Source organism: Pseudoliparis swirei, chromosome 5 (genome assembly GCF_029220125.1).
Source record: "Pseudoliparis swirei isolate HS2019 ecotype Mariana Trench chromosome 5, NWPU_hadal_v1, whole genome shotgun sequence".
Lineage (NCBI taxonomy): Eukaryota > Metazoa > Chordata > Actinopteri > Perciformes > Liparidae > Pseudoliparis > Pseudoliparis swirei.
Genome location: NC_079392.1, coordinates 15172669 through 15200435, shown reverse-complemented (window position 1 = coordinate 15200435; position 27767 = coordinate 15172669). Strand labels below are relative to the sequence as shown.

The window sequence follows — 27767 nt, the reverse complement described above, 5'->3', positions numbered from 1 at the left end:
GTCTCGGGGGATCCAGATACTTCTAAACCAAATCCTACATCAACTGAGCAAGAAGTACAGACAACACCTGAGGGCAAAGATGTGCTCGCTTCAAAGTGCTATGCAAATCACAAGCAGGCCTTCAAAGATCCCAACATCTACTGGAAGCACCAAGACTTTAGCAAGTCAAACATTTTGAGCCCCAATGAAGAAGCTTCATCCGTTAATTAGCGATTATATCTGCGATGACAAAGAAGGATCATAGTGGCTGGATTAATGTTTTACAAGATCAAGATGAACATTTTCTACAAACTAAATTAACCTTGTGGAGTGTTCGGTTAAACTTTGAACAAAACCGTAGTCTGGAACATAAAGAGGAAATACGGTGATTTAATTTAAAGGATGTGGTACAATTAGCCAATAGGAATAAAGTTTGTATAATGTACTGGTGATCAAAGACAGACAGCAGAGTAAAGTATTAAATCGTCAGGTACATGTTTAAGTGCATTTAATAGAGATGAAACAGGAGATAAAAGACGCTCAATGAAACTGAATTAGAGGAAGAACAGACATGAAAGTGGAAACCATAAATAGCAAGAGAGAAAAAAGTATTCTTCAATAATAAATATGTACAGTGGTGCAGCATTCCTTCTAAAACGCTGTAAAAGGGTCTAAAAACGTGGACAGGGAACAAGAGCACAAGTGCTTTTATTCAACTCAATCTCTCACATGTTAAAACAGAAGCTTTATAAAAGCTGGAAACTATCAAAAGTTTAAATGTCGATGGTGGGTTGATTATAGGAAGTGAAGTTAATATTCCAGGTGAAATGAAGTCTACCCCACTCCAATAAAACATGTCAGTTATAAAGTCCCGCACAGAGCAAAGTAAAGACTGATGTTCGAGTGAAAGCAACAAACGCCAGAGCTCAACCTGCATGTGTTCAACAGAAATACAGAATCATCGAAAAGGAAACGTTCATTTACTTCCTCCAGGAAGCTGAACGTATTAACACTCAACGTTTATCTGGACATTAACAAAAGACACAAATCAATCGTGACGAGACAATCCATTAACAGTACCCGGCAAAAAGCAGAGCATCCTTCATCGTTTACGGACAGCGCAGGCGTGACATCACAGAGCTGATGTCACGCCAGTGGCCCCCTGCACGGTGCAGCACCATTCCAGGTAGCTCCTCCGGGTAGCTCCTCCTGGTAGCTCCTCCAGGTAGCTCCTCCAGGTAGCTCCTCCTGGTTAGCTCCTGGTTAGCTCAGTCTCATTTAAAGCAGCGCGCATGTTTGGAAGAGACGCTTCAAACTGTTTGCTGGATGTGAGGCGTCAGCTCCAGCTGCATCATATGTTGGGCTTGGGGCTGATGAACAACTGGTTTATTGTTTCAACCCGTCTTAGCCCAGGTCTCAGCTATGAAACACTCAAACGGGAGCTGGACTATTCTTTAGTGAGGTTTCTTTTCCAAATGGGGCCTAACGCCAATTCCTCTGGATTTGAAAAGAGAGAGAGAGAGGAGCTCTAGCTCCAGTACGGACAAAGGCCAATTTGCCAGTAATTGACAGGTAGCTAACGCGTAGGACAGCACACACCTGTCCAGCCGGGTCTTTCTGTTGAGCGGCAGTCGACTACAGAGGAGGTGGAAAGATGCGCGGCGGCCCCCGGGCAGCGGTGTCTCAGAAGAGGTGGGTGGTGGAACGACTGAATGTGTGGTACTTCCTCTCAAACATGGACGGCAGATTGACCATGGAGGGGGAGTGGTGTGCCTGCAGATGGGAAGCAGACGGACGATGAGAAACAGAAACGTGGTGGTGTGCAGGAGAGGTGAGAAAACACCCAGCTGTGTTGTTACGGGATCACCCTGGTTGATTCAAACCTGGCCGTGACATCACAACGACAAAAACATGAGCAGCCAGAACCAACAACGCTCCAGGTGTTTGTCTGGTGTGCATCCCTCCCTCTTCCTGCTGACATAACGCACTTCCCAAGTTGTGTGTCCACTAAAGCGTTTGAATGCCAATCTACACTTTGAGCCGAGTGTGACTCGTGTGTACACAAATCCCACGCTGATGTTATAGCTTGTGCTACTTGTGCTTCAACCGGCCACAAAGTGGCCGCGCTGACGTCCGGCTGTCTGGCTGCTCGTGTTCGTTGTACCGTCAGACTTCGTTGTTACGGTGTTTCTAGATCTTTAGAAATGACTTTGGTGAACATGGATGTTTTAATAACAGGAAGGAAAAACTGAAAAGATTAAATAACCTTGAACAAGCCGTTAGCAGGAGGACATGGTGTTACATTTGGAAGAAGGAAGCACCAGAGTGAATGTTGAGTGTTCACTCAGCCATTTACCTCCGTTCCATACCGGCAGCCATTAGTCCTGCCAGTAAAAGCCACAGCGTGTCATATGTGGGACCTGGTAATCTCTACGTCGTGGAACACACGGATGGACTCTGACTTTTAGAATAAAAAATAAATTAAATGGAATGCGTCAAGTGGGCGCAGTGAGTAGAAATGGTTGTTTTCTCCAAAGCCGAATGACCAGAAGCTTGAGTGTTCCCGCTCCGTGTCTCAGAGGGCCGGGTTACAGGAACAAATCCTGAACATCCAATCGACTGCCATCTGTCTGAATTTGATTCATTCTTCTGTGATATTCCTAACACTTTTTATATTAATGTATTGAATGGTTCAAATTTGAGTCATCCAGAATACAAGTTTGGTTCTGAAATGTGAAAAATCTTTAACAAAAAAAAAGTAATATGGAAAACATGTAAATGGATTAAATATGGCTCTAATTTAGAGTGTGTGAAGAATTAGGCAGTTAATGTGTTGCAGCCTCATTTTAACTACCGAGTGTACAAAGACAAATGCTGTTGCTACTGTTCTCTGCCTTCAAAGACAAACTTTGGCACTGAACTCAATAAGACGGTCAACCTCTGCAAGCAAACACACACACACACACACACTTCAGTAGCTTTCCACCTGGCTTTCAAACCCCCCCCAGATGTGGGTTGTATTGGAGCGGACTTATAGGGGCTGGTCCCAACACTGGCCCATCAGCCTGTCACCAGCTCCACGGGCTGGACATGAAACCAGAGGGAGCAGGAGAGCAGGAGCACAACGACACGCGAGGAGGAGGGTCGTCATCCAGCCACTCGGCGTGACGGTGAACAAGTCTTTTCATTTAGAGACCATTCATGATTGGTTCTGTACGGAGCACTGCAGGTCTGCAGGTGCACGTTTGCTGCTGGTACATTTTTTTAAACCATCTTCACGTTTTCAAACAATACACTGCGTGCTTTAAAAAAAAGAAAGAATATATATATTAGTGCTGTGAAAAATAACGCGTTAACTCAGTTAATTAAATTACAGGATTAATTAGTTTTGTTTTTTTAACGCATGCGCAGAAAGAGCTTCCAATCCATGTCATTCTGTCTCTACGTGTCGCGTTAACACGACTCCGATCTCCGATCTTCTCGGAGCTCTTGCCTGTCTTGAGAGCCCTGTAAATGTATATATGTGATTAATCATGATTAATCCACAGAAACCTGTGATTAACCTGATTAAACATTTTAATCGTTTCACAGCCCTAATATATATATATATATAAGCAAGCACGCTCACACGCAGTCTATGGTTAATTAATTTAAACTACAAGAACAAAAAGTCAGACGTATGCTGGCATTTTCGTTAATTTCTTTTCATATAAATATATACGTGTATATATATATATATATATATAAATATATGAACACTAACCCGGAGGGGGCGGGGTTTATGACCATCCTGCCACCAGGGGGAAGGAGATGTTCTCCACTTAGAGGAGCCATCACGTCGCCCATCTTTACAGAAAGTCTATGGCTCAAACCGTTTTTTCCGAACCCGACGTTCATCTGTTATAAAGCTGCTTGGGATGCTGTTCTGTTTTGGAAGGATGACTGACTGTCAGGCGGGCAACATCAGGGAACCCCAACTTCATGCGTGTGTTTAAAATTAAAACGGCACTCTTTGGAGGACAATTCTCCAACACACCGGCCACGCCTACACAATCATGCAAGAGATTTTATTCGGAAGGACAGTCAGACATTCAAAGCGAAACATATCGGACTACAACATCACCTGATGGGATTGTTTTTTGTTTGAATTATGGACAATATTGCATTAGTTTTCCAGTTCCTCCGCCTGTGACTAACAACCACAACCTCATGTGTTCGAAATTAGAGTGACTTATTTTGACCTATTTCTTATACATAATACATATTGAACATGCTGTTGCTTTTTGTAAATTCAAATGTGATTTTAAGCTGCACTTCACAATCTAATCATGTCGAGTGCTGATTGCCATTAGCAATACTAATACATACATCACACCTTATTAAATCTCATGTGCTGTTATTAGTAATATTAAATGTTTGTGCGGCTTACTTCATCTTCTGCCAATATTGTGCACGTACCACGATGGATCGGGCCTGTTTTCTACTCGAGAGGGACGGAAAGCCCCCAAGTGTCTGGACTGACTTTGGCGTCCAGCTGAATGGACACAATGGTGATGGACATAAGAAGGTAGGTTTGTGTTTTTTTTATTTTCTTTGCCTCAATCAGGTCTACCGTATTCCCCAAGTCAATTGAAAAAACTATTCTTCCTGCTCATGACAGCTCAAGGGAGGGTGTGTCCATCTGTCTGAAATGGTTTTAGTAACTTCTGGTCTAGACTCAGACAAAAATCATTAATTTGTCAGGTATGTTGGATTATGACCAGATACGACAGATGCACGGATCCATTGGCAGCTGATCCGCCACGACTGGCTGGTCCATCTCATATTTCAGGTTTTATACTGATCACATTGAAACACGTGTGCCACCGCTGTATAGTTTGAGTTTTAAGTTGCACACAGCAGCAGACGCTAACGGCACACACAAAACACGCGGTTCATCTCGAGTAAAGACTCAAAGCTCGCAATTTGTCATGAGGAGTCGCACCGAGCAAACACATTGCAGCCCATTTGGTGAACTGGGTCAGCATTGAAGGAGAACACGGCAGACATTGTTGTCCCTATTCACCGGACACAAAAACCTGAGAAAATAAAATGAACATTGGCAAAATGACCCTTTAACTGTTTGTTATGTTCATTGGAATGAAAGGCGTTTGTATAGATTCATTGTGAAATGGTTTGATGATCTCCAAATAGATAACACTGTCATTATGTGTACGTTTGAACCCCATGTCACAAGCATGAATAGCTTTCAGACTGGTAGAGCTCGGTCCATTGAACGGGGAACGGGTTAAATGGTTGAGGGGAGCTGATTGTTTATTTTTATTTTTATAAAGGCACGACATTTTCATTTGTACTCTTGATCATCTCGTAATAACACCCGTCCCTCGAGTCGTTTCTGAAGAAGCTGCTGAGGTTAAAACAAAGACTTTTTACTTTAACTTAGTAACACTTTTTAAGTAGATGGTTATTAATCAGATCAACCCTTGATAATGAATATGGATTTCCCTAAACTAATCGGTCATGATTTAAACCCCCGACAGTAAAATGAAAGATTCTATATGCCACAGTGTGCCTTTAAAGGAGCCGTTTCCCCCTGAGGGGAAGCAGGCTTCCACCTCTTTTATGTCCCAGCGCTGCACTCAGTCAGCTCCATTCAGCCCTCTGTATACAGCCCACAATTAATGGCATTCACCTCGTGAACATTCCCAGCCACCACCATCCGTTAGTAACCTGGGTGATTCAGAGGAGCAGAACGATTCCAAATCAACCCTTAAAATCTCTGACCTGCACTCAAGTGGAGAGAAGCAGTACACCCCCATCTCCCGTCTAATTATTGGAGATCAGAGTTTAGCTGTACAGCAGAGCGTCATTAATCTGATCCATATTTGTCGAAGGGTCTCAGCGTTTTAAGGAGTTGATTTGGAAGTAGAAATGCACCTGTGGTATTTGGATGTTAAAAGGCCAATGCAGAGTAATCAGCAGGTAGTGAGGATTAATATGAAATTGAAAGTGGTACTGTGCACCCAGAGTTAAAAATAGACCACAGTGAGAAGTTTGCTCACGTCAGACTCCGGGACTGAGGTTTAGAGCAGAGTCTCCCTGCGAGGACTGGTCAGGGCAGCCTTGGGTGGGTCCAAGGGGGCTTGGGGATCCCTGCATGATTCAGACAAGGTCCTGCCTTTGACATTACCAGGTGGAGGAACCAGGAACCTTGTCTGGAACCCAACTGAGGGTAGGTGTCTGGACACGGGCTGGCTGGATTTTGGTTGGAAGTTTTTGAGCTGAATGGAGTTTCGGACAGCTGGAATCAAGGTGGAGGTGGGACGACTTGAAGTGGACCGTTGGGAGGCGTAGGGGCCTGAAAGAGTTGGTGCTGGTTGGGACAATAATGGAGCATGGAGGATGGACTTGGGTTCTTGGGTGCTAAGGCAATAGATGGGGTGGAGGCTTTCGTTAAACTCAAGGTGGGGGTGGGGGCGGGGGCTGTGGGCAGGGTTTGGGGCTGGGCTGCTGGGGGTGCGTAAACAGACTTGGACCCTGGCTCTGAGCAGAGGATGGTCCAGAGAGTTTGAGCGCTGCACCACAACACTGCTCTTGGTGGAATCACTCAGACTGAACGTGGATGTAGAGCGAGACATCTAGAGCACATAACAGAGGGGAGACACACATGGAGACGGGATTTACAGATCATGAAGAAAACAACAACTGAAAAACAAGATACAGGCAGATGAACAGAGACGATGAAACAGAACTCGAGGAGAGGATATCCGTAGAAGGTAAACAACGTGTAAAAGACTATGTAAGGCTTTATATTTCATAAAGTAAGTTAGAAATGTTAGGAGTTAAGTTTAAGGAGAGCAAGAAAGACTGCAGGGGGGAATTTAAAATTGCATACCTAGTCAGACTGTAGTTCTAAATACATAATGCACAACCGCGTACACCGTTGAATTAATAAACACAGATTCAAAAGAAAGCTGATGATCACATTTTTCAGTATCTTGGTCCAATCAGAAAATGTCTGTTGGCTGAACCCCTCGCCCAAACACTTAGTGTTAAATCATAGCCTCAATTGTTTTATACTACATTACTTTTTCAGGTTACAGGAGTAAAAAGACTTTGCATATCTATTGTGTAGCATATGGCATCTAGCGTGTGGAAGCTAGTCCTGGGATTTCTAGAAAAAAAGGGACAAGGACCCCTCTCCCCAGATGGACAGAAGCAAAAGATGTCACATGTACAGAATGAACAGAGTTACAGAGTTACAACACATTACATAATCTACCGCGTAGCACACCGCCTCCTGGATGCTATTATATCCGAGTTTATGCTAATGTGACCTGCTCTATTGGCTTTGAGTAGAGCCCTGATCCCATTTCTATTCTATTTTCTAACACAGCTGCACAGTGCACTTTAAAGTTCTTACAAATGTGTCCAATGTGTCTGCTTGACTATGGAAAAGATCTGCATTGCATTAAGAAGATATCGCCTGCATCCAACCTGTACCGTATGTTTTATACTTCTTTTCTAATGATGACGTGCTCTTTATATTAACAACCGCTCTGTGTAATATTTCTAGATGGAATTTCTCTGTCCCTATAAAAGTGTCTCCCAGTGTTTGTTTGTTGCCTCGGTGCAGCCTTTGCCTGAGTTACTGAATAAACTCCGTTGAGGTTTTCGTCTTTTCCACGGACAACATTATGAAATTACACTTATTGGCTTTTTGCTTTCTGAGAACACGGTACCCGATTCGATCGCCGCTCTCCCCATAGTTGCATGTTGAAGTGTAAAGGTGCGTTCACACCAAAAGCGATGCGATATTTTCGAGCGACCGAATCCCATGAAAAGTCGACGCGTGTGGCTGCGATAGACGCGATATTTTTCCGGGCGGCGCGTTTACAGCTGCGCAATTTTCACCCCTAGTTGAAATATTTAAACTTTGAGGCGATAATCTCGCAACTCGGGCCAATCAGCTCTCGAGTTGCTCCGCGCGTCATCGCTGTTCCGCCGCTGTTGAATCAGAACAAGACGGACACTAATGTTATGAACACAATAACAACATTTAGATGTTCCGCTCTCGTAGCTGGAAGCGGAAGTCTTTCAGGCGTAACAGTAACTTCATCGGTGACAGTGACCGAGCTGAGTGAGCCTACGGGTGATGTCATGAACCCAAACACGAGGGCGTCAGTGTGTGGGATGTCCACAACAAATATAAAGCAGAACTAGTGGTTAGTTATTCTGGTGGATGAAGGAGATGATAACTGTCTTTACGGAGACGAGTCACGGAGATAAGCCCCGCCCCTCGGGGAGCGTCTCGACGCTTATGGCCTGAACACGGTGAACGGTCGAGCGAGTAAACTCACGCGTTTTGGGCGACGCGAAAAATCGCATCGCTTTAGGTGTGAACGCACCTTCAGACACTGAACCTGCTGCTCCTTAAAAACTACAGTGGGGTCAAATGCAGATAATAATCTCCTCACGAGGATAAATAAAAGTGTACATTTCTTTCATATTGTATTCTCAGACTGCATTTTGCTGTCGTTCATGTTACACACGCACAGGCTCAATAAAGTTTGAAATGCCTTTCATGGCCCTGTACAGACCTTTGATCCCTAGCAGCCTGAACCAAACCCGTGGTCCTCTACATGGATCATCTCCCGGTGAGGCCTCGGCCTCAACAGCAGCTACGGGTCTGCAGCCGAGACACATGTCATGGCCGTGTCCTCATAATCTAAATAGTCCAAGCAGCCAAAATGAGCTTTTCTTTAGATGCAGTAGTTGCTGTTTGTATTAAAGGAAGAGCCAAAGGTGAAAAATAATAAAGCACCCTCTGCCAGTGTTGACAAGGAACTACCTGAAGCCACATTAACACCCTTTTGGATGCTTTTTGCATTCTACAGCATCTGTGAATCGTTGCACATTTCTATATTTTTTCTGTACAGAGTTCATACACACATTATATATATTAGGGCTGTGAAACGATTAACATTTTTAATCGGGTTAATCACAGGTTTCTGTGGATTAATCATGATTAATCACATATTACCGATATTCTCGGTATATTTTGTGAGAACAGAGATTTATGACAAAAGACGGATATATACATTTATACATTCTTCTATACAATGGTGCTGCAACTCAGCAGTTATTTAGCAGTTTTCTTCCATATGGAACATTAATACATCTTCATCCTAAACAGAATGTTTAACCCTCCTGTTACCTTTCGGGTCAATTTGACCCCATTCAATGTTTAATGTCGATGTTCTTTGGGGTCAATTTGACCCCAGGCTGTTTTTCACTGTGTCAAACATATCAGAAATATCAACTTTTTTATTTATTTAAAGGGCTATTTAGGTAGTCAACAAACAAACATAAAGTACCTCACACTTAAACTTGGGAAGCAATATTAATTCTAATAATTTTCTGGAGGTTTTAATTGCTGGGGTCAAATTGACCCAGAGGGTAAAATATGTTAGTAAATGTAAAGGTAACAGGAGGGTTAAACAGAGCATTTTTCTCTTGTTTGTCAACCATTAACTCCACCATGATACAATCTAAAGGCCTCTAGTCTTCCTTTAGCAGCTGCTGAGGCAAACTGACTGTGTGGGTTTTCTTCATGAACTGGGCCGTGATGAAAGGGACGGCGGGGACACCGCTGCAAAGCTGAAACCTCACCGGCACGGACAGGTGGACAGATTGACAAGTGACTTTTTTTTTGCTCGGTCCCAATGCGCGCGCACGGAGCTCTGTGGCGCACCAGACGGAGATCGATAAGTGTTAACGCAACGCGAAGAGACAGAAATGACATGCTGCTGTGGAGATACGATCAACAACAGACGTTTAGTTTAATAAAAGAACAAAAACGTGCTGTAGAGAACATGTCAGGGGGCAGGCCAATCTTTTTAATGTCATGCGATCTACCAACACTACGCCGCGATCGACTGGCAGGTCGCGATCGACGTGTTGAGACCCTGATCTACAGGAAGTAAAAGTCGTAACAAGGTTTCCGGAGGTGAACCTGCGGAAGGATCATTACCGATGAACAGACCGTCTGCATGAGAGCGGACAGAGTTCAGATTGAAGTGGTGTATTGGAAGCTCATTTTGAAAGTGACTTTTTTTCGCCCCGATGTGCGCGCACACGCCGGCATCCGAGCTCTGCGGCGCGCGAGACGGAGATCGGAGTCGTGTTAACGCGACACTAGAGACAGAATGACATGCTGCTGGAGACGACCAACAACAGACGGATTGGAAGCTCATTCTGCGCATGCGTTAAATGCATTTTAAAAAATAACGAAGTTAAACCTGTAATTTAATTAACTGAGTTAACGCGTTATTTTTCACAGCACTAATATATATATATATATATCTTTCCATTATTTTTACATTTATATTCTTGTCTCCTTGGGAACCAGGTAGCAAGCGAGATGAGTGACTAAATGGTGTCAATAATGTGGGAATTCATGTTATTTTTCTTGAACTTGTTAACATTTCACCTCTTCTTCACACCCACTTGTTTAATGAAAATAGATTAACGAGAAATGACTCATTCAACACTGGCCAGAACACAAAACGTGTAGGAAAATAAATATGGCAACTACTGAACGAACAATCTTACAAAAGAGCAGAAAAGATTCCTGCACATTTAAAAGCAGAAGTCCCGTGTCCTGCTTTTTAAAATTAAGATAGATCCAGACAGGAATATATGGCGGAAAAATAAAAGGAATGAGGAACACATGACAGAGAAACATCCCAGTATTAATTTTGTTATGCTGATAAAAATAAAAGATGCATTTTTAAATGCAGGAAATGTTATTTCATCATCAAAGGTAGTATTTATGAAGTCAACAAAACCTGGCGATAAGAGAGCATCATGCCCGCCTCCCAAAGGGAATATGAACAAAACAAGACTTACAGCCAGCGTGGAGCTGCTGCCGACGCGGTTCTCACAACTCAACCTCTGGCTCTTCTCATCAGGAGTATTGTTGGCCATGAACGCCCTCTGGATCACACGCTTGGGGGTCTTGGTGAAGGAAAAGGCCCTGGTCACCTAAAACACACACACACACAAACAGTTACTTCCTCTAGATCAGAGGTAGCCAACACGGGCACCTGGTTGCCCGCAGGGACCACATGAGTCGCCCGCAAGACATGTTCTTAAAATAGTCAGCCATAATCCCAGGGCACTAGGACCTTGGGGAGGCTGCTGCGCTGGCTTTCTCGCTCTGCGAGTAAGTTCTCTCTCAAAGAGTCCGGATTACAGCCAACGAGTTTAGCTCCAAGTAAATGATGCATGGAGTGAAGAGTAAGTCCAGGTAGTTACAGAATCTCAGTAGTTGTTAATGAGTGTAATGTGTTTTTTTCCATTGAATGGTATATTTGACATTGATTTAGTTCATCTTTATCTCAGTGATAGAGTCCAAAATAAATGAACATAAAATATCACTATGACCCTGAAATTCTGTCCAACAATGGATATCCAGGGCTTTGAAAAATTGCGGCTCGCTGCGCACGCAAACATCACCACTCTGCTTATTAATATTAGGGCCCGAACACTGACAGTGGGTGCAGAAGACTTATTGTTCTTAAAATGTTTAGTATTACTGTACGTGTCTTCGGCACAACCTATGTTCTTAATCAGAATGTTGGTCAGAACAATCAAAAGACCTTAGTTATAAAAGCTTCAGGTTTCATCAAACCACGTGGATGTCGTGTGGCGGCTCTTTATTAAAAGGTGATTTATCCCATTTGTTATTCGGGAAGAAGTAGCTCTCGGTGTCAAAAAGGTTGGTGACCCCTGCTTCAGAGTATCTGTGGCCAGCACTTGTTGAGGCTCTTAGTATCTGTCACAGCTGACGATAATCACACAACCTGTTGTTCATTCACAAAGTCGTCAGCCTTTGTGACAGCTAGTGAGACGGATCAGCAGCTGACAAGTCATGGCTTCTATTCGAGGACAGACATTCTACCATGAGTAGTTCTATAATGTGCTTGTATCTGTTCAAGGAGTAATCTCGTACATTATGAAAACATGCAAAACCATTTATTAAAGAGACAACAGCTGCTAATCTCTGCATTTGTGGCCATGTGTAAACTCACCACACTGAATAAGGAAAGCAACTTCGTAGAACCAAAGAAAAGAGAAATACTGACAGTCTCGCTCATCGCCTTTCTGGAATCTCTTCACCTTCACTGCTCTCTCTTTTTCCATGTGGTGATGAAATGTTGCATATCTTTTATCTGCTTGTTCCAACGATTCTTTCAGGCAGTTTGATGCTTCTCTTCAGTTAAATAATCAAAACCTTCAGCTGCCATGTCTGGGTGAGCTGGAAAGAGCAGCTAAGAAGATCTCAGGCAGCCTTCAATACCAGCCCTTTGTTTTATAAATGCTGAATCACATCAAAGGAAGAGAGTCTGCACTCGATGTCTTGTGTCTAATTTCATTCATGTTTCTGTGTAACTCAGCAGGAAATAATTTAAGTAGTCCTGTCAGTCTAAATCAGGGCCGTACCCGGATGAGGACACCCGGGTTGACTTGAGGCCAATGTGTCTCTCGTTGTGGCTGCTGACAGCTCTGTCAGCTGGGGAGTCGATCACACGGGACGGCAGCAGAGCAGTACGCACCAACTTCTGGTTAAAAACTCATTCGACAGACTTCACGGCATTCAACCTGCTGAACGACGCCTGGCTGAAGTTACCTCGAGTCAACGATGGGAAGCGTTACCTTTTTAGAGGTCTTCTTGATGGCCCTGGAGGCTTTGCTCAGGGTGCTGTCCATATCCTTGGTGCTGACCTGAAGTGAGTCTGGGTCTGTGCTCTGAATCAGGTCTTCCTGTTGACGAGAACAAAGTCGGCCTCAAACTCAGTAGAATGAATCATGACCTTGATTTTGGGCTATACAAAATGAAAAAAGCTGAATTGAACAAAAGTGTGTGATTCATGCGATCAATGCCGATAGACACTTTGTGTTTTGTGGTAGCAAGAGGGGGGTGTAGTAGGTTTAAAAACACACACTTTATTTCTCTCCCCCCTCACTGGCCCCATCTTGTTGGTATTCACATCATAGTGCTGGCCCAGTGAAACCAGCATTAGGAATGCAGCTGCAAAGTGGCAGGCAGAGCAGAGGCCAACATCGCCCCCTGCTGCTTGCTCTGCTAAATGGAGCAGACGGCCTCACATCCATAACTTCCTGTGGACTAAGAATGATCACGCTTAATCGGCCCATAACACGTTGGTTTTCCACAATCTCCCCCCAAACCATTTAGCAATACATTTGGCGATGTTGTTTTTCTTAAGCATGAACAATCCCACGAAAATAACTGGTAGAACTAAGCTTTGCCCGTCTCTGTGCTTCATGTTAAATAAATTCCGGAATTCCACTATTCCAGTTTGAGTGAGCGCCGCAAGAGGTGATGAGTAGCGTCACGGCTGTGTGCGTAGCACTGCATTTCTTAGTGAATTAATACCCTCCAGCCCCAGAGAAGCCATCTCATCTCTTGCTGGCTACCTGCAATTAAAATGATCGAGATAACTCCTCTGTGAGCACAACTCCGGCCCAGACTGACGTTTGAGATGGACTATTCCAAGGCAAGTAGTTTTGCTCAGCTTTTGTAAAAAGAAATGATTTAACTAATAGCATTACTTGGTTAAAATTCATATCGTCAACTATTCAAATAATTAAAAAAATTGGTGAATTTTTTTCATCCCGTGGTCTGTGGGACGACCCACGTGTCAACCAAACATTGGGCCTCCCCCTCTACGCTTGTGCTCCTGTTTTATCAGGTTCCGCACTTCCCGTTATGGTTCAAAGGCTGAACCACCCAAAAAAAAAAGAAATTCACTGGAGAAACCAACTGAACCGAGGTCCGTGAGATTCCCATCTGTTTTGGTTTGGATCACTGGAAAGGTCTGAAGTTCAAGACCGAGGGTGGAAGGGCTTTTAGAGGAAGCAGCTCTTCACAGTAAACTTGCTGTGCAGGATTACAGAGCGATCACAGCTTCCTTCCCTGCCTGCCACTGCAAACCACTCATTATCCTTTCTGTGCGCGTGTGCATGCGTGTAGCTTCTCACCGCATCAGCCTTGCAGATGGTGTTGGCGACTTGGCGGCACAGAGTTCGCAGCCAGGCACTTTTAACCGTTTCCTCCCCGGCCAGTTGGAAGCTGAACAACAAGTTCTCCTGTTCAGTTGGAGGGCGAACCACCAAGGCGAACGCATTCACACACTCTGAAAGGAGGCAGCGGGAGGAGGACGTACAGTGATGGAGAGAGAGGTAGAAGATAATGAACAGTGACAAAATGAATCGTCCAGTGAAGAGATTGAGATGAAGAGAATGTGACAGAAAAGGATGAGGGAGAAAGAGTGTTGGACGGGGAGAAAAAGAAGAGAAAACAGATGGAGAGATTAGAGCAGGCAGACGGAAGTGGGGGAAGAAGAAAAAAAAACATGCAAGACAAATTTCAGTGCTTTCATCCAAACTGCATGAACATCAATCATCAGTGTCCCCCTGTGTAAAGACAGCATTTGTTAGAGAACATTGTGTTCGTACATGAAGCTACAGCGGTAGACAAAATAAAGGAAGCTTCAAAATATGTAAGAAACAGTTGCTATCGGACCTCCTCGACTTGTCAGCGTGTCATACTAATATGGGATCCTGGAGCTTTTTATGCAGGAAAACTGTGGCAAAATGTTTTAATGACAGCCAACAGGAATCAGTGTGCACGGGGTCATATCTGCCTCACAATTGAGGGCAGCAAGCATTACTTGTTTGCTTAAAAGTTCTCTATGAGATGTTCAGAGCAGCAAACTACTAGAATCTATGAAAAGATATAGTGGATTATAATTGTAACCTCGTGATCACAGAGTGCCGTGTGTTTCATCGGGAAAAGAACAAGTGAATGAGGGAGTGATGTTGGACACAGTTCAGTTATTCCCTCCTCATGGGGGTCGGCTCATTGGGAGTCATCATGTCCATCATGTGAAGGGCGACCAAAGAGGAATCAGTGTGTAGAAAATGGGAATTTAACACAACGTTTGCCTCTTCCAATTCAGTTGCCGTGGCAACTTGCAATCAAAAGCGCAAATAATCACATCATATTTGAGTATGTCAATAATTTGTTTGTATTGAACACCTAAAATACTGTAAACTTGGAGTTTCAGCCCATTAACTACAGGTCGTGTTTGCGACGGCTTTTTAGATTTCCTGTGAGCAGCCATTCATTTCATTATAAACAGCAACCTACGCAAACTTTGTATTACCAACAGAAGGATGGGTTCATCATTTTGAAGTCCATCTTAAAGCAATAGTCAGGTTCCCAATCCCCATATAAACATTGAAATATGGTTGACTTTCTGTTATATATGGTATATTTAGTTTCCAGCATCAGCTCGAGGTGCTAGGATCCGCTCCCCGGCGAGCACGTTACCCCGAAGCACATGACAGCTGGAAAGGCTCGCGGCGCCGACCGAGAGCTTTGCGGATTCACTCACCGCGAACTGAGCTGGGCCTTCTCGTGTCGACACACTAGTGCAGATTCATGCATTTAAGTGCAGATTCATGCATTTAACTAAAACATTTACAAAACTTAACTTTCCAATATGTATTGCATAAGAAAAACAACTTTGAAATGTCTGTTTTTCCCCAATTTCAAGTGACCCCGGTATAGTTGGTTTATAGCTCACAGATTTTTGTTTTGTAACGATGCAAAGTCCAATGGAATATTACCAAAAGATTTGAACTCCTTGAACAGACACTGTGAAATAGCTTCTGCCATGTTTGAAAAAGTTGGTTTGTCTTATTTGTAGGCATTATTATTAATAATACTAATATTTTTACAAATAATTACTATTAATAATAATAATAAGACACTCATTTTAGTGGTTGAACACAATGGCGTGCCGATGGAGACATGATACACCCTGAGACGACATGCAGATGAAGTGATAAGCAGTGTAATCGGTCCTGCACTTGTTTAGCACTCTTCTCATCTTCTAACCACTCAAAGCTCTTGAACACTACATGACATCATTCACCCATTCACACACATTGATGGGAGGAGCTAAGGTTCCACCTGCACTTGAACAGAAACTTAAATTCACACACACTAGACACAGCTATGGGAGCAATTTGTGGTTTAATGGGAATCGAACCGCTGATCCTGATTGAAGGACGACCCTGCTCACCACTGAGCCACAGTGTGTGTATGTATGCGTGTGTGTGTGTGTGTATGCGTGTGCGCGTTACCCTCTGTGTCCTGCAGGTCCAGCACTTTGCGGATCTGGGACAGCGGCATCAGTGTGATGTGTTTGAACGGAGGCGGTGGTCTTGTCTGTCCGAGCGGACTCTTAAATGTATTGATCACCTTGTGCCGCTTCCTCGCGATCTGCAGGGACGCACACACACCAGACAGATGCACAAAATGAGACAGCAACTTTGGAGGGAAATAGGAAGAAAGGCAACTTGTGTGTGCATGCGGTTGCAATTTAGAATGTGTGTGGGTGCATTTTGCATTGTGTGGGTGAAGCCGCTATCGATTAGTTGGCAATAAATCAATGAGGCCTTCATAGAGGTAAACGATGCAACTCATTAATGCCACATTAATTAGAGGCTGAGAGAGAGGAGGAGGGAGGGAGGGAGAGAGAGAGCTGGGGAGAGGATAAAACAGGACACTACACCGTAGGTCATTGTTATTATGGAAGTGTGAGGGAAGAGGGGGAGAGTGGTTATATGAACGCAAGAGTAATCAATGTTGTGAGATGGAGAGGAGTAGTGAGGCCACCCACTCGACCACAACGCTCACTCATACAGCCAGGACTGTGGAGGAATGGCACATCTCTCTCTTTCGCTCTCGCTCGCCCCTTTGCCAATTAACTGATTGTGTCAGCAATGATAGACCGCACTCACAGGGATTGATCACCATTTCAATGTGGCTACCTTGCATAAGGCCTCCTTCATGTATTCAACGCTGCGTGTGTGCATGAATCTCAGCATGTGTTTAAGAGCATGCTGAGATTCACGCTGCGCCTCGCTTAACGAACAAGGTACACAGGAAAGGTATTCATGGACTCGTTACATCACTGGTTAAATTATAGAGTTTAAAGTGGTGAAAATAGAAAACACTCAGGTGATGCGGCTAATTATTTTAACTACATTTACTAAATAATTACATTTATGTCACATATATAACTTCTACTTTTTCATTATGTCTTTCATGGTGTTTTAATTAAATTACTCTGTTACTCAAATGACTTTCAACAATGTTTAACCTCTATCACGCCACATGCAACAATCCAAGATGCAGCAGAGGAGGCTCACAGAATAGATATATATACTTCTTACAGATAGTGTAAAAAAATTGACACTTCATTGAATTTACTATCTCAAAAAGATGGATTTAATGTTAAGCCTCGGTTAATTAAAGTGAACTGTGGATGAGTTTGAACTAATTAAGTAATTTCACATGAATGATTTAGCAGCGAAGTTTCACCGTTGTAAATGTTGGTGTGACCCCGACCTTTAAAAAAGAAAAATGGCACATTTAGATTTATCAGTTAGCCTTAAAGGCCGGTCAAGATTAAAGAACGGAGTTAATAGATGTGAAGAGTTCAAAGAAGTCAAATCTGAAGTTTGGTGACCAACAGCCCTGACCAGGGTTGCAACAGATAAACTAGGTGTGAATGTGTTCCGAGTGAGATTGTCAAACATATTGTATGTGTGTGTATGTGTGTATATATATATATATGTATGTTTGTGTGTATTCTCACCTCTAAGCAGTCGTTAAAGAGGAAGAGTGTGACGTGCTCTCCTCGGTCACAAGGCTGGTCTCCCAGGGCAATCGTTTCTACCCGGTGGACCAGGCTGCGATGGGACGAGAGCAAGTTAGCCTGCAGAGAAGACAAAGCACAGGAAGTAAATGGGAATGGTCAAGAATAAGGGATGAAACTAAGAGAGAAGAGGTTATACAAGATGACTGACCATGGTGACATCGGCAGACAATTACCACCACAACATCTTCCACCCAAACCAAACACCACCCCAGGAAGAGGCAAGAGCTATGCGAACCCAGCTTATGTTACTCCACGACAAAGTCTGCTGCTGGCGAATGTCAAGATGCAGGAAAATGAGGCGGCTGAAATGAGGCTCGGTGGTGCCACATCTTTACAGTTCCATCATAACCAACAAGCTGTTGCACTGGACTGTATACTGAACGACTCCGGGGACATGAGGGGAGGTGGACTCCGTGTCGACATCAAGGACGTGTGGTGCTTAGACATAGTCCCTCACATACTTGATGCTTATTGAAAACCTTAAGAATAAACACAGCACTGCGTGCTGCCAGCCACGAGAACCATAACAATGTTGAGGAATACACACCAGTGGCATCATATATCAGCAAATGCGTTAATCATACCTGCAAACTCATGAGGGGTGAAAAAGGTGACAACGGGGTGGGGGTCCTCTACTCTGACTAAGTCAGTGCCCACAAACCCTTCTAATAAGAATAGAATAGATGTTTGTATATATATATATATATATATGGCCGCCACACCATGAAATATTCAGTAATATTTATTTTGCATGGGCCCAGGTGTGAATAGGAGCGAGGCCCATTCAGAGAAATCTCTTCGGCCCACTTGAGCGACAATCACACAGGTTAACAAGTCCCACGTTACACTATTTTACAAATCAAGTAACTTCCTCAATTTTGTGCACTTTAACACTTTTTAAATTTGTTTAATTTCTAAATTATTTTAGAAATTAATTCCTTTTGTTCCTCTTTTATCCAATAACCAATAATATAGAATATATAATAAACCTGCCCACCCACCCTGTCTGTGATATCTCATCAGAGGCCCCCACCCCGGGAAGTGGCTGAATGGAGAAGGGGTGGAGGGGTTTCTGTGAGATTCACAGACTGAATTCCTGCTGGAAATCACTTCTATATACAGACTCTGGTTCGGTGCTCCGTGACGTCACTTGCGAGTAGCGACGTCACAGCACAGAACATATGTCATGTGACAATGTTTCCATGGTGACGGACAAGGTCACGGAGATCGAAGGCACTGACAAGTGACTTCCACCAGGAAACCTGTTTAAACTGTATATGCATGTTCATGTTGTGTATGTATATATGTACTTATGTGTGTGCATACTACTGTTTATATCTGTCACGGGACACAACATGTAACTATCTAATCTTTCATGGAACAATGTAATTCTCAGACCAGCAGACATTGTACAATGGTTGTAAAACGCTAGCGCGCGATTAACATCCGCTAGCCTTAATTAACTGTCTTCACTTTAACTTCTACACAGTTAATAACTGTCAAAATATAAAAGCGAGCGAACATAACATTAATATATATATGGCAGAGCTGCCAACTTTTCAAAAAACCTTGGAGTGAGATTTTGTCGGGGGTGACCAAAATGTTGCCGCGCACGCAGCCACACACGTTGGTGGCTCAAATATCAGGAAATTAGATTTAATTTGGCGTTGTACCCATGTTGTCCCCATGTTGTCCCCATGTTGTCCCCATGTTGTACCCATGTTGTACCCATGTTGTACCCTGCATTCTGGCCTGGCAAAGGTCTTTTACGAGGCATCTTTGCTACCTTAAAGAATTAAAATGTTTTTTAATAACTACTCTCATTTACAAAAACATGCCTAATTCTATTGCACAAATGTCCTGTCTTAATGTTAAATTCTTTATAATACATTTTACTTGTTCAAAGTGCTGTTTGGAAAATTGTTGAGAGGGTCCTTTTCCTAGGCCTGCAAATAAAGTGATAAATGCTATGTGAGCAGCCTTAACAAACAATGCTCTGATGTTTTGAGCATGCAGGATACCAAGAGGTTAACAAGGTGCTCTCCTGCTGCTTGTTATGACAGCTGAGTTTACATTCACCACACGCACAAACACAACGAATAATTTCAAGATTTAAAGTTTAAGAGAGTGAGTACTTAAAGCCCCACTATGTAGTTTTTCCCGTTTAGCGACCCCTTCAGTTTGAGATATTTAACATTTACTTCAGTGTCGTAAATACCCAGTTACGATAGATGCAGCCTCGCAGACACTTGTATTGAGTTAGGATCATGTGTTGTCCTGTATTATAATTATTATTATTGTTGTTATTATTTGTACGTGTCACTGGTTATAAAAGGTGACGAGGGGGAGGTGACGCAAGGTTTTTTTTGTTTGGAGAGCGCTGACAGGCGGCGGACTCAGAACGGCAGCAATCCGGCGACTGTTTCTATTTTGGATTTATACCAACGGGCGGGATCACTAATAGAAGACTGCGCAGGAACACTGTGAACTGGGCCCAGCACCTACCGGACTAGGGTGAAGTAGCGCGGGGATTGAATGGGGCGCCTCGCCACGTTTCCGCCTGGTCGGTCAGCTGTTTGCCGGCTTTTGGGGGGAGGGTGTGCCCGTGCAGTCATTTACTTTTGCTTTGGGGACTGTCGGGATCCGGGGATTATACTTCGTTTTGAGTGGGTTTGATTGTTTGTAGTGTATGTGTTCATTTTGGGGGCTTGCAGATGCATTGAATTTGATTTCATATAATAACATTTGGGATTCCGCATATCTACTGTTTTTTTTTTAACAACCATTTGAGCAGAGAGAGTTAACACCAGAATTCGCAGATACACCCATTCCCTTTTCTTTTTTAGCGTATTGTACCTTTTCCCCTTGATTTAGTTGCTAAGGGCGAATGAAACAACATAACCAAAAGAATGACAACATTTAGTTTAGATGAAATACCGATCGCGTTTTCAGCCTATATACGTTGTTTTCTAAATGTTTGAATGTGGAGTACGTGTGATCGAATACAATATTGTTGACAACACCAAAAAGCTACATAAAAAAGCTCCCCTTATACTGGAGCTGCGAGCGTGGAGCTTTATGACATTGCGTAATCACTGCCAGAAAGCAGGTCGAAGTACATCCGCCCCGGATCGGGCGGCTCCAGAATCTTACATAGCGTAGTTATTTCCCCACAGACCCCCGATGGCAATGGCGGAGCCGCAAATCGCCATATTAAGTCATTGTAGCGCCACAATTTTTTTCAAGCTGTTATTTTAAGGTACAATTGTTACAGTGTTGCTTTAATTGAACCACATGTCATTAACAGGGCTCTTAAGTTTTGAAGACAGGCAAGTGTGACATATCTATCCAGGATGCTTTATTTTCATTGGTTGCTGGATTACCCAGATACAACAGATACGTTTTTTCTGATTGGCTATTGTGTAGCCCATTTCTTTTTTTTGATTGGCTGATAAGTGGCACCTCACAGCAGAACTCCAGGGGCGCGCTTGATTCCTCCACGATGAGGGCAGCGCGGCCAGCTCATGTTGGCGTGCTGCGGCACATTAAAACATTAAATAGCCGAGTTTTTTCAGCGTGAGAAATACGATGTGTGGCGGGAGTGCGTGACGTAAGACCGAAATGCGTGACTGTCACGCTCAATGCGTGACACTTGAGAGCCCTGCATTAACACACCGTAGTCTCTGCTCGTTGTGTCCGTTTGAAAATCTTCTTCTGTTGCGAACTCCTGGACTCTTTGGGGTAAATAGGATGTCTATGCAGCGAATAGGTTTATAGATGCGCTCCTTAGCGCCATCTATCGTTGCGGAGTTTGAAAAGAAACCAACGCGCCTCGGCCCAAAATCAGAATTTCTTTTGCCGTGAGAAATTGGTTGTGTGGCGTGAGAGCGTGTGAAAACATGCAAAAGCGTGTGTCACACGGCGAAACAGTGAGAGTTGGTAGCTCTGATATGGTGCTTATGTACGTTTCTCACCTGTAAACACCAAGAGACTCGCATCAACAGCTGCGTCACTGTCTGTGTTACGCTGGTCTAACTTGTTTGTTTAAGACAAGAATTACAGCACCAGTCAAGGCAAAACCCGCTACTGCCCCCTACTGGCGCACACAAGTATAACAATATTTTAAAATCATTCAAATTAGGAAAAATGGAAAAGTAGCACATCTTCAAATTTAAAAAGCTGGAACCATAAAATGTTTTTTTTATTATTTAAAGTGAAATTATTAAACAATTTTCTTCTTTTTTTTCTTCTCTTAAGCAACTAATTGATTAATCTAATAATATTTTTAGCTGAACTTTGGTAGTTTTACAACAAAATGTATAAAGTAGAAATATTATTAATGATATAATGATAGTAATAAAAAATATGCATTGTCATTATATATCATATGGTTAAAGTCATTCATAAACCAACTTCCCTTTCTTTGGCCTGAACAACAAGGACTCGTGAGCTCTGCTGAACCATGACTCTGTTCCCTGAGTCTGTTCTGCCTCTACCTGGCTGTCACTAACATTATAACTTCTATACGATACCTGCCATAAATATCATGATACCAGAATTCGATATAATACCATAAATACGATACTGGTAAATTTGTCTATAATAGTAATAAATAAAACATCTGTATGGTTCACTTTTTACCAACTTTTTCAACACTTAACAAATGGCAGTATTATTAGTATTACAGCCAGATATTAATGAAACTACATGGTCCCATCATAGCATTGATTATACACTATGAGGCCTTTAGTCAGTATCTGACCAGATGATACAGAGTTCATCAGGATGAGTAGCTGTAGTTACATAACTTTACAGACTGTCTGCCTTGGAGATAAAGAACTGAAACATTTCACTTCTGGAATCATCTTTTTCTTCTTTTTTTAAAGCTGAAGACTTTAAGTCTCAAAAGCTCCGCCACTTGACGCCACTCGCTGTGAGCGCTGCGCAGCGCATTGCGTGCAGACAGCTTGACACGGAGCAGCGCGTGCGCTCTGATCGCGCGCTCTTTTAATGAAGTATTGATACAAAAAATATGCTAAATCATATCGTGTTTAACGTACGGGTACTTTGTTAGTATCGCTACACCGTGCAGCATGACAGCAGTAGATGTAGCGGGCCAACATTCAAGCTAACCTAAACCCCCTAAACGCTGTCGACATCTGAACGCTGATTGGCCGAGACTCGACACGACCCATCAAAGATGTTTTATTGCGAAGATCACCACATCGCATTTTCTCCGTGTCCCACTCCAATCTCATAAACGCCGGCCGGCCAGTTGACCCCCCCCCAAAACAAAAACTCTTCGGATCTACACGATTCACTTGGATGACCTATTTTGATTTCAAAACGGTGAATTTCACCGAAAGGTGACAAGTTTGCAGGTATGGTTAATGATGTGGTGATCACAGAGACAACAACAACCTCATCATTGCCCAAGCAGTCAGCCTGGGTGGAGGTGTGGGTCCTTTCCTGAGACAGCAGTCAGTTGTGAAGTCTGTTTCCAAAGGTCCGGCCACTGTCGGTAACCACAGCAGATGTGACAAGAATACTGGTGAGGGGGAATATGAGTAAAGCTGCTGGGCCTGATGACATCCCTGAGTTCTAAGAACATGTGCCAACCAGCTAACCGATGTCATCACTAACATTTTGACTGTCACAGGAGGGGGTTCCTACCTGCTCTCAAGTCCAAACACGTACCGCCCTGTGGCACTCACCCCCCTTTCAGATGAAGCGCTGAGAACCTGGTTCCTTAAAAAACGACATCCCCAACCGGCCTGGACCCTCAACAGATCCACAGAGAGCAGCAGACCACACAGCAGCTCCTCTCCTCAACTCATCGGCTACCATCAAAATATCCCCTCTCTCATGGAGCAGAGAGGGACTCCTGCAGGCCAAACCGAAGGTCCATTCTTTCTCACTCCTACAGATCAATATCAGATAACTAAATAATACAACGGTGAAAATATTTCACTCTTCTCTAATGCTCATGCATCCACATAATATAAGAAAGAACTAATGATGACATGTTTAATGTCTACCAAATCAACAATGACTGTGTCACATGTCAAATACACTTGCACATTGTACTATGGCTTGACTGATCAAAACAAATATTGAATATATTGGATCTATTTAATGCAGGTGGTCAACACACACAAAGACATTTAAACAGCAGCAACCCCCAAACTTACAGGACAGCCATCCACTTCATAGACAACATCAAAGATCTGCTTCTGGCCTTCAGTCTTCCTCTTGTCCTCATTGATGTGACTAGTGGGAGGAAGAGGAGAGGTAATGGGTATTTTTCATCTCAGAGGTACTGAAACAATTAAGAAAAAACAGTTGTTGACAAGCAGAAAAGCAACATTTATTAAGGATGTTTATAGTACCACAGCTAATAGAACATCGTTGGGTTATGGACGGTTGGACAGTAATAAATAGCACCTCATAAGATGCAGCTATAGTTCCCAGCTCTGAGTCAATGACTGGACAAGCATGCAGGGCCTTTCCTGGATGAGGTGCAAGTGCTACCATATTGATCTTATAAACAGATGCATGTGTACCATTTCTTCCCCCTGTAAAACAATTGGATTCTCCTGACAGAATATTATATGAATAAATATTGAACAGATAAACTGCTTTGCTTCCTTAGATTTCACTGGAGTGATCATAAATGGGTGCTGGCCATATAGATTAAAGGTGGACCGGCAGGTCTGCTTTCCATGTCCATGCCATTAGACACACCGCCACGCCGCTGTTCACGTTACAAAAATCCACCAACTGAAGCACCTGTAAGATAAAAGTGTCTTCCATTGGTGACAGTTTTGATGAGAGCTGGTCGGGGAAGAAATCTGGCAGAGGCAGCTGCCTTGAAGTTCTCTATGCAGGAAAGACCTTCTACATAGAGGTAAAGTAAAGCAGCCGGTATTCCCATCCAAAACCAAAGTGGGACAATCACTTACTTTTTAACTATTTCATGAGTCTATAATTGTATATTTTGCAAGCAGTCAGGTCAGGTTCAACGGTTCAGTCAAAGTCCCCTGTTTCACATCTTTGCTCAACAACAGTCAGGTGTTACAAGTTGAACCCACAAAAGGCTCAAAACTGAGCAACAGAGTTGGCATGGGGGGTGAAAATGATCAAACATTGCTGGCTGAGCAATCATCACAAAGGAGAAGGGTGAGGTCGCGCCAACTCACGTCATGACTTCTTTCAGAGAGTCAATTGCTTTCTCCAGCGTTATCTTGTCTGGGTTGTCATCTGACGTATGCTTCTTTATGTCTGATGAAATGGAAAGAAAAGGAAAGTTTGGTCAAAATAAAAGTAGACGGGCAAGACAAGATGAAAATCAGGAGAGTAGAACAGAGCTGCGGAGAAGAGAAATTACAGACAGGTATCAAGAGGAGATACTAGAGGAAGGAGACGGGTATGAAAGGAGAACGATAAGGAGAAGACAATCAACCACGTAATTAATAGAGATGCACCGATCAGGTTTTTTGGTACCGATCACCGAAATCAGTATCTGCCGATGACCGATAATACCGATCACCGATCACGGTGTCGATTGAAGCATTCTATTTATTGTGTATCATTATTGCCTACGAATATGAGGAAATACATATATAAAGCACCTCAAACAATTAAAGAAATTACAGATTTCTTTAAACATTTAGGACTTTTACTTTGAAAAATGTCCTAATTGATACATTAAAATAGTTTGATTGCTATTGTAGGGGATTTCAGATATGTATGGAACACATCTGCATCATTCATTTCCTGGAACTCTTGGGGAAATCTATATACAGGACTTTTTTTAAACATACAAAAGTCTGACTTATTTTTATAAACTCTTCCTTGGTACAGTAAAAACATTTTAATGTTAGCATAATTTAAGCTAAATCTCAGAAATGATCTATAAAGATACAAAATCAGTTCATTGTTTACTTTTATATGCTAGTGTATGATTTGTCGACATCTTATTTTGATAAACGGATGTTGTTTCACGTGGTTCTTTCCGCTAACTTTGCAAAACCGGATGTTGTCACTTAAATCCTTCCGCTAACTTTATCAAAACCCTCGCGCTCCCGATCGAATGTGTTTACCGTGAGCATCAGTCTCAAGGGGCTCAGACATGTGAGTCGGCTGAGTTGACCCAGAGATTCAACTCTGGGGACGGGGACGCCGCTCGGTGCGTGAGGATCCCCTCGTGGACCTCTGCACTCCGCGGCCCTCGCAGGGCGCATCGTCTCCGTTGCGATGCGCCGCGATTGAAACGTCTGATAGTTTTTCTCGCAGATGTTACGTCATCTGATCGGCCGTTTTGAGAGCGCCGATCAAAACCGATAATGGGAATATCGGCCGATATGGATCGGTGCATCCCTAGTAATTAACATACTTTTTTTCTCTCTCACGTCTTTTTCATGTGTGTGTGTGTGAGTGTGTTACCGTTAAGAAGAAGGGCCACACTGGGCAGTCTCTGTACGGGTCTGATGAGCAGCTCCACCAACGTCTGCCTGCCACACTCGGGCTTGGCCTGGTTGATCTGCAGGACCAAAGCATTAGTGTGGCAGTGCGTGTGTGTTGTTGTTTTTTGCACCACATGTCAACCAACAAACAAAGTCGCTCAAGTCTATCGGGCCTCTTGGGGAGTATTTAAAAAAGTGAAACTACTTTGTTCTCTTCGAAATCTGTGAAACATACATGCATATATATATCGATATATATATTTTTATTTTTTTTATTTATTAATATTTATTTTTCAAAGGTTGTGTGTGATTCAGGAGTAAATGATGCAGTGCAAACCTGTAGCAGGTCAGTAACCTTCATTGTATACATTACATACTTTAACTGCAGTAGTGATACAAAATACTGCTTCAACACAAAATTGCAGTTGAAATCAAGCTCCTTTGTGTGGACTGAGACGTTCTAAATAGGAGGAATTATTGCCATATGTAATGATCTCTTTCCATCCCACCGCTCTGCTGTCAGTACCAAGGCCCAAGAACCTTTACCCAGAGGACTATAGTTTAATAAAGAAAGGAATGATGAATTAATTATAGCGCTACTTCTTTAGATTTCCCTGATTGAAATGTCAATGTTGCTGCTGGCGGTAGGCCGTCAGCTGTCTCTACGCAAGGTGAGATACACTTGTAACTTGAGGGCAGGTTGGTGTGCTTTCTGCTGGATGTTGTCTGCAACCAGAGATACGATAGATCATATGCTAGGAAAATTGATTTGTATGGTCACATGCAACCATTTGACCTGCATTTAAGCCATCCTTTAGTATGAGAGATGCTGTGATTCAGCCCAGCGTAGCGACACTGAATGTTACGGTGTAGAGGAGGGTTATTCAGTTATATCCAGAGGTCCAGTTAGAGAAATCTAATTTAGTACAATTCAATAATATCTCTACAATATGTATTGTCAGTTTCCAAACTGAACTGGAGAGATTATAAATAATGACAAGCAAAGTACAATGAGCACTTTGTTAAAAAATAGAATACATAACTAAGAAACTTTGAAAAAAGTGCTTCATTAAAAAAATATATATATTTTGTTAAGAGCTTCTTTTTTCCTCCACCGTCTCTTGTTCAGAGTAAGCTCAAACTTGTCCTGCCGGGGTTTCATCGGCAGATTTCACATGGAAATGGAGAGATTATAAATAATAAATACAATTTATTGAGGCCTTAAAGTAACATTATGTAACAATTGTACCTTAAAATAACAGCTTGAAAAAAATTGTGCCGCTACAATGACTTTTAATATGGCGATTTGCGGCTCCGCCATTGCCATCGGGGGTCTGTGGGGAAATAACTCCGCTATGTAAGATTCTGGAGCCGCCCGATCCGGGGCGGATGTACTTCGACCTGCTTTCTGGCAGTGATTACACAATGTCATAAAGCTCCACGCTCGCAGCTCCAGTATAAGGGGAGCTTTTTTATGTAGCTTTTTGGTGTTGTCAACAAT

At 42.9% G+C, this 27767-nt stretch overlaps 1 protein-coding gene across 4 annotated transcripts in view; it reads right to left on the bottom strand.

The window, feature by feature from the left end:
- Positions 1-472: 472 nt before the first annotated feature.
- ect2 (epithelial cell transforming 2) overlaps positions 473-27767 on the bottom strand; it is a 53188-nt gene continuing 25893 nt past the window's right edge. For 2 of the 4 annotated variants that reach the window (XM_056415066.1, XM_056415067.1), the window contains 10 exons: positions 26247-26343; positions 25001-25082; positions 23993-24071; positions 17739-17858; positions 16219-16357; positions 14047-14201; positions 12700-12807; positions 10891-11025; positions 6042-6617; positions 1662-1752 (listed from right to left, as the gene is read on the bottom strand). In XM_056415066.1, the coding sequence (XP_056271041.1) occupies positions 6063-6617; positions 10891-11025; positions 12700-12807; positions 14047-14201; positions 16219-16357; positions 17739-17858; positions 23993-24071; positions 25001-25082; positions 26247-26343 (1470 nt within the window). In that variant the 3' untranslated portion in view covers positions 1662-1752; positions 6042-6062. Of the gene's footprint in view, positions 1753-6041; positions 6618-10890; positions 11026-12699; positions 12808-14046; positions 14202-16218; positions 16358-17738; positions 17859-23992; positions 24072-25000; positions 25083-26246; positions 26344-27767 lie in introns of all 4 variants that reach the window. The other 2 variants (XM_056415068.1, XM_056415069.1) reach the window with 1 other exon arrangement.